The following is a 7866-nucleotide window of genomic DNA, read 5'->3' as shown; positions in this document are numbered from 1 at the left end:
AAGGGATCACTTAGTCCACCCTGCCCTGCTCAGAGCAGGATTAACTACAGGAGGCTGCTCAGGACTGTGTCCAGTTGGGTTTTGATTATGTCCAAGGATGGAGACTTCACAGCCTTTCTGGGCAGCCTTTTTCCACCATTTGATCACCCTCAAAGTAGTGAAATGAAGTCTATTAACTGGAGAATGTAAAGAGAAAGAACCACCCGGTGTTAAGGATGTTATCTTGGACTCCAGAGATGATGACTGAATTCCCTGCTATCTTGTTGGACAAGTCATTGCTGCTCACTCTTGTCTCAATTTCCTGGTGGACAAAGACTGCAAGGTGTCTGCAACCATTAAAAACTGAAAATAAAGGGAACTGGAGGTAGATTAATTTGGTGTCTCAGCAGAGAGAACTGTTTCCAAAGGCATTATTGGTGGTTCAGATACGTAACTGCTGATTAATATAGTTATGTGGTCAGCCCATTTGTTTCATACAGCTACAGAAGAATTCTTCAACCGAGAGGAGGGGGTTTAGGTCTAAAAATTTTAGCCTAAGGATAAGGAACTTGCTTTTGTTTAATCTGAAGTCAGTTGGAAACCTGAGGCCACTTTAGTTTTCTATGGTGGTCTAGAAATATGCCAGACCATATTTCCCAAGTCCTATTCAAGTATGAATCTGATAGTCTTGCCAAAGGAACTTGGTGAAATTAAACTCATCAGCGTCTGACTTGCCCCACTTACACTGTGCAACAGCAATGCCAGTGGGTCCCATACAGCTCTCTAGGATCATGAAGGCGGCGTTTCTTGTTTGGGATGTTGTGCTTTCACGTGCACTGCATTTAGCCTGACCCTCTGTCTTAAAATACACAGGTCTTTTCTACCTTCTCTTTTAATCCCTTGGCATTCCAGTTTCTAGGTAGATCACACTGGCTTCTCTGCTCAGAGCACTGATCACAAAGGGACCTGAGAGTTAAAGAATGTTTTTCTTCAGGGACATTGGAAAGCAACGGACCTGCTGTGACAAGCAACAAGTGCTCTGGTTCTTCTACATGCTAGAAGCGCTTAGCATCTTAGAGGGACAGATACTGACCATTTCTGCTGTCCTCTCACACCTACTCAGAGCTTTTTTTTTGCACTAACCTGTAAACTGCTCCTACTTTGCTAGCTCTTTCTTTCCTTGCTTCACTGGGAAGCTTTCCCTGCTTGAGGACTGCAGGATGCTTGTTGCTAGCGTTACAGAAGTCAGCGGGCAGGACTGAGTATGCCATTACCGGCACAGACGGCTCCCTCAGCACGTTATGCCGCAGCAGGCAATGTACTTACTTGCCTACTTATTGACAAAAAGGAGAAAGATTATCTTCCCCACTGAGCTTTCGTGCTTTTGGTACAGATTTATGCTTGAACACAAATGATCTGAGTTACAGACATGCCCTTTAGAAAATCTGTTTAGCAAAAAGAGCGGGGCAGGGAGGCGGGGAGGGAGGATATAATCTGGAAACAATCTCCAGTAATTGACTGGAATTGTCTTCTCAGCAACAAAAAATGCCAATTGGATTAAATTGAGTAAAAAACAAAAGGTTGAGTTTTAATCTCAAAACCACCAGCACAAGCAATGAAAGCAAAGAAGTGGTGTCTTCTTTCTCTGACTTCATACTTTCTTCATCAATCATACAGATGTATGTGGTGCAGCAGAACTAATGCTCCTGCTGAGAGAGTGCCCATTTAGGGATTACTGGAATTGAAGTTTCAGCTTGCTTAAAGAACCATAGTTTAGCGTGTCATGCAAATTTGATCAGAAAATACAAAGATTGCAACATAAAGTTCAAATTCAGCCCTAAAATAAGTGAGCTGGCTACACTCCCTGATGCCTTCCAGACAATGACCATGCTTGAGTACAGAATTGGTCCTGTACAAAATTCCCTAAGGAGAGGAAAAAGCCACCTCATGCCAGAGCCTCTTTTCATTATTGTCTTTTCAGGTTTTCCACCTCTGCTCTCAGTCACCACCCCAAGAAGGAAGCCTAAGCACTTCCATGGATTATTATCCACTGTCCTCATTTACAGTACTGCTGCCGTGCCTCTTTCTGCTGCACTCGCGGGGCTGCCGTGCTGGTCATGTTCCCATTTTCCCTTATGCATCGATCCGAGCAGGAAAAGAAAAAGATTCCTGTGTACAACTCTACCTCTGATTTCCACTGGTCGTGAAACTGGCTCCATGTAGGGGCTGAAGAAAGAATGCTCCAGGGAAGAGAAGTAAATATATATAACTGAAAAGATAACATAAATTAAAGGTCTCTTCACTTCCACTTAGACAGCTTCGGGCAGGTACCGCACAGTGCACTGATACTTACAGGCTAAATCCACTGCAGGAGAAAGGTGGCACGTACCAAATTTACATTAAGGATGAAACGCAGGCCATGATCTAGAGACAGGCATTTAAGTGTAAATGTGTGATAACCACAGTGACTTAGATGTTGCCTCTAGAGTCCATTGCTGGAGTGTACCCTAGGCCAGTGAAATGAGTGTGATCTCAGCCTGAGTGAGTCACAGGCCTGGGTCTCCTGGTATAAAGCCTCTGAAAAATAATGTAAAGCATTTGAAACCCTAGGTCAAGGAATTACATAGACTTCGCTGCAGTCTTTCTTGCAAGGTGAGAGATGAAACATCAGGCCCTTCGGCTTCAGTATAGTTGTGTGGAAGACTACAGATGCAAGAGTAGAAAATTAAGCAGCTGTTGCGCAGACCGTAACTGTGCGCTGGATCTCTCTTGGCGCTGTTACAAGAAGAGCCCCTGCTATGGGTTTGACTTGGGGTAGCTGGACCTTTGGAGAGTATTTCCTTAGCATAGTTTGGATGTTGGGACGAGTAGACAGTTTGGATGAGACCACCCTGCTTTGGAGTCTGAAAGAGTGAAAGAGTACGGATGTGGGCCACTTAGTTTGCGCTGTCTACACGGAGGCACACGGATAATTGCTGGCAGCACTCTGGGTGAACAACAGAGCCGTGCGCTTTGAAATGAATAAGCTGCATATTTCCCTACCTTTCATGGCACCGCACAGATGAGATGATCAACATAATTGCTCATTTGGATGATTCTTTTTTTTCTGTTTAACAAAGTGGTTTGCTCATGAAAAGAGCAAATATCCAGGCATGGTTCCTCGTGCCACCCAAAAGTCAAATAAAAACGGATTCAGAAGCCTGTTTGAGCAGCACCTCTCAGTATTTATAAAGTACCTGCAGCTTTTCCTGCTGCCATCCCAGAGGCGGAGCTTTCCAGCTTCGGGGCCGCAAGGAACCCGGCATCCCCGCCGGCGGGGCTGCCGCAAGGTGGCTCTGAACTCCAGTGAAAAATCCACCAGCGGTCTGACTCTGCTGCTCTGACAGCAGCACGCCGACTTGGAAGACTTACATTATACAGCAAATTAACTCTATCCGCCTATCAGAACGGCTCTACACGCTTGTGGTTATATTTGTAGACAAAATAGCTACAAGCTGCCAATTCTTCATCGACAGAAGGACATGCTGGAGTGGGGAAGACTTCCACATAGGCAACTTATTTTTGTTCCATTAAGAAATTGAAACTGTGAGCAGTGACAACAAATGTAAAGGGACAATGAAAACCAGAAATTTAATCTGCTAAAAGACCACAGGTACTGGAGAACACCGATGCCTATGACGACACTTTATTTCTGAATTTTTTCGATCAGTTTGAATTTATCATGTTCACTCCATGTAGAATATGGTCTACAGACTATGCAAGATCAGGGTACAAATCCATCTGTCACCATCCAGGGACATGCTCTTTTGACAGGGAATTACAAAAATCTCAAAGATGAATTATATTTCCATGTCTAGGATTAAGCGAACCGTAAGTGAACCGTTTGCCCTATTGACACAGACTTCTGTAACAGTCTGCTGCACGTAACTCATCAGGCAATCTGATACACTCGGTGGTGCATTCGGTCTCCAAGTGGTTATTTTATAAATACAATATTTAATAACAATCACATTGTTCAAATCCCTCACTTTTGTTCTGTTCACTAATGCCTGTGCTGGCTAGCAAGAGGACACGTTGGATCCAACCCTGAGAGGCAGCAGCCACAGGACACGGTGAAAACGCTTGAGCCAACACCCAGTTAAACAGCGACAGCTGCAAGAGGGACACAGCGAATCGCTACCAGTGATTGCAGTGTCAAACTCTACAAGGCACGGCTTTACTAACGCGTCTGTTTATGTTAAGGCCCTTACACCCTATTCCCCAAGGCATCTGAAGCTTCAGTCTTTTGCGCTCACTTATTTTCCACATTAATTTTTTTCATTACTGTGGCTTCCAGTATCTCCGTAAATTTAGACCAAAAGGGCATTTCAGTTCAAGTCTGCTGCTTCTCCCGGTTTGTAGTTCCTCTGTTCCCAAAAGCTGGCAGGGGAGAGACTCAAACATGATGGATTTTTTTTCCTTTAAGGAAAGGAAGTGGCTGAATCCTGTGTTTTTCCAGTAATATCCAGCGAAGACTTTTGTTTTATTTAACCGCCTGCAATGATCTCAGTTCCACTTTGCCTGGCCTTTAAAGACTGCAGCTGGGACGCCGCGATTTCCCCTCTCTCGTTTCTCTCGGTTGCTCGTCCGGCCTCTTTAAGACCGGTCATCCCGAGCGGCGGGGATGGCGGCGGGGCAGACGGGGCCACGGCAGGGACCGGCCCGGGAGGTGGAGGGGAGCTCCTCGCCGGCGGCCCGGGAGACCTGCCCCGGGCTCCTCCGGGACTGCGGCACCGCTGCCCCCCGAGCGCCGTAAGCCTCCCGCGGAGCCCGCCTCACGGCCCGGCTCGGCCTCGCTCGCCTCATGGCCCGGCCCCACCGCCCCCCGGCCGGGCCTGCTCGTCCGGTCGCCTCACAACCAGTTGCCCTGCCGCACCACGGCCCGGCTTCAGCCGCCCCACGACGACCGGCCCCGATGCTCCCGGCCCGGCCCGGTCACCGCCAGCCGCCCCCCTCACTCCCTCCCCGCCACTGCCCGGTCCAGCCCCGCCGCTGCCGCGGGCCAGGCGCCGATCCCGCTCCCCACCCCCCGCCCGCTCCTCGTGCCCTCCCTCCCGCCCGCAGCACCCCACCAATCGCAGAGCTCTCCGCCGGGGATGACCTCACTCTCTGCCTTCCCATTGGCCAGCTATATTAAGAAAGTCGCGAGCGCCTTTAAATAGCGGCGCCGGCCGGGAGCTTGCGGCACTGGCAGCGCGGGGCCGAGCGGTGCGGTCAGGTCCGGAGAGTGGTGTCAGCAGCAGCGTTTCAACTGCGAAGGGCCGAGCCAGGCGGGACCGGCGGCGTTCACTGCGGCCGTAGCACTTCCCCTGAAGCGCGGGACGGAGCGGCGGCGGAGCCGGTGCGTGGAGACAGAGAGGAGGGCGCGCCCGCCTGCCTGCGCGGGCCTGGCTCGCCACGGTGCCCTGTGAGAAGCGAGAGGAAGGGGGAGGCGGTGGCCGCGGGGAGGAGGGCGCTGCCATCGTCCTGCTGCACGGCAAGGCCAGCTTGGCGAGCCTGGCCATGGCTGCCATCCGCAAGAAGCTGGTGGTGGTGGGGGACGGTGCCTGCGGCAAGACTTGCCTCCTCATCGTCTTCAGCAAGGACGAGTTCCCTGAGGTCTACGTGCCCACTGTCTTCGAGAACTATGTGGCTGACATCGAGGTGGATGGCAAGCAGGTGGAGCTGGCCCTGTGGGACACGGCTGGCCAGGAGGACTATGACCGCCTGCGCCCCCTCTCCTACCCGGACACCGATGTGATCCTCATGTGCTTCTCTGTGGACAGCCCGGACTCGCTGGAGAACATCCCGGAGAAGTGGGTGCCTGAAGTCAAGCACTTCTGCCCCAATGTGCCGATCATCCTGGTGGCCAACAAGAAAGACCTGCGCAACGATGAGCATGTGCGCAACGAGCTGGCCCGCATGAAGCAGGAGCCGGTGCGCACCGAGGATGGACGCGCCATGGCCATTCGCATCCAGGCCTATGATTACCTGGAGTGCTCGGCCAAGACCAAGGAGGGTGTCCGGGAGGTTTTTGAGACGGCCACCCGGGCAGCCTTGCAGAAGCGCTATGGCACCCAGAATGGCTGCATCAACTGCTGCAAAGTGCTATAGGGTGCGGCTGGAGCACAGCACTGGGCACAGCGCCTGGGTCACCTGTTGGCAGGCGGAGAGGAGCTGGGTTATGCACGCACACGGCATCAGCCTGTCCCCCCTCCGCTGGGGGCTGGCGATGAATTGGGGTGGGGGCTAAGGGAAGGAGCACGCTCCCTCAGCCTTGGCTGAAAAGGGTTGTGCTGGCTCAGCTGTGGGGACAGAGGGAGGGGGGGATTGCATGCCCTGAGTCTTGGGAATAAAGTGGGGAGAAGCCTTCTCCTACCACCAGCCCCTTTGAGTTAATTGCAGACTCTCGACAACAAAAAGCTGCTGAGACTGGACTGAGCAAACCTTGCACCCAGCTCTTCCCCTTTGCCCACCACCTGCTGCTCCCAGCTCCCTGACAGCCTCCTCCCTTTTGCAAGAGGAGAGCAGTGGAGCTGAGATGCTCGAAGGGACTTCTGCCTCCTGCCTGCATGTGCCTCCCCCCACAGTGGGCTGGGGAAGGGAGCTGCATCTCCCAGACTGCCTGCAGCGTCCTTACCTCTCCCACAGATGTTTCGGCCTGAGCCTGACCTGCTGTGGAAGTTAGTGCCCTGAAGACCGAGACTGGGAGGGGAGGGTCATCCCAAGTGAAGCCTGTACATATCTTACCTTTTCTGTCTTGTGCAAACTGGGGTAGTGCAGGGGGTGCTTATTTAAAGTAAGGTGGGGAGGGGGTGCCCAGCTGGGACTTACATTGTGCAAAGGAACTTGCCCTGAGTGTCTGATGCCTGCTGGTAATGTGAGCCTTCAACAGATTCCAGCTGCAGAAGCCACCAGGCTAAAAAATAAAGCTGAACTCTCTGTCCTCCTTGCTGGACATCCTCCTCCTGACGGATGAGGCAGGATGAGCAAGGGGGAAGGGAATGATATTGCCATATTATGATCTTGGTGCCTGCTCCTTCCTTTAATGTTGTCTTCTGCAAGTATGTTGATTTGGATTTATTTAAAAGTTTTACTTCCAAAAGAAGTTACTTTGCACAACTTGGTGGCTTTTTGTTTTTTAAATTGAACACTCAATGCACTTGTCATCCGCATAGAACACTGTAGCATTGGAACTGTTGTTACTCAGTAACCTCATCTGGGTCTTGTTTTAAATTGTGATTTCAACACAAGACAAAATAAAACCACTGTATCTTTTTGCCTTGGAAAAAATGGGCGAAAGCATTGTTCCTTATGCAGAGAGTACATCGGACTTTAATATTAAAGGGCAATTTAAAGAATCTAGGTTTATTTAAAACTTTATTTTCACGGGGTAGCCAACCCAGGTGAAAATAATCTTGTGTTTCTCTGGTTCAGAGAACAAATGTATTGATTCGTGTTTGTTTACTTTTCTCCCTCTTCCCTCAACAGTGGTACTGAGACTGTTCTGTTTTTGTTTTTAATAAAACTGACATGGCAAAAACTGAGATGTATATGATGTTTACATAAAATTATGAACTGTGTTTGCAGTTTTTAATGTAAAGTATTAAAAGATTCTATGCTGACACTTATGAGAGCAGTGTTGTGATTTATAGAGACTGTCCTCAGCTGGCGATGGTACACCTGGACAGTGCTCAACTGGACCAGAGTTTACACCCTGCCTGCAAACGCTTCTATTTGTATTTTCTCCCCTGGCTGCAATACCTGTCTGGCAGCTTTCAGAGGAATGATGGTTACATTTTTTCTTTGGGGGAGCTGCTTCCTTGATTTTTCTGTACAGATGGCGTGGAAGTGTCCTCCAGATTCAGG

The 7866-nt window shown here is 50.1% G+C and overlaps 1 protein-coding gene across 1 annotated transcript; it reads left to right on the top strand.

Moving 5' to 3' along the window:
• Positions 1 to 5219: 5219 nt before the first annotated feature.
• On the top strand, positions 5220 to 7624 carry RHOB (ras homolog family member B). The gene has a single exon (XM_086744746.1). The coding sequence runs from the start codon at positions 5521 to 5523 to the stop codon at positions 6109 to 6111; it is 591 nt and encodes a 196-aa protein (XP_086600872.1). The 5' UTR covers positions 5220 to 5520; the 3' UTR covers positions 6112 to 7624.
• The last annotated feature ends 242 nt before the right edge of the window (positions 7625 to 7866 follow it).

Source organism: Chlamydotis macqueenii, chromosome 3, assembly GCF_036417535.1.
Source record: "Chlamydotis macqueenii isolate bChlMac1 chromosome 3, bChlMac1.mat, whole genome shotgun sequence".
Lineage (NCBI taxonomy): Eukaryota > Metazoa > Chordata > Aves > Otidiformes > Otididae > Chlamydotis > Chlamydotis macqueenii.
Note: the sequence above shows the minus strand (reverse complement) of the source record. Positions and strands in the feature narration are given on the sequence as shown.

Excerpts from the sequence above, each read along its gene's own strand:
- RHOB (XM_086744746.1), top strand. The coding sequence starts at position 5,521 with ATGGCTGCCATCCGCAAGAAGCTGGTGGTGGTGGGGGACGGTGCCTGC.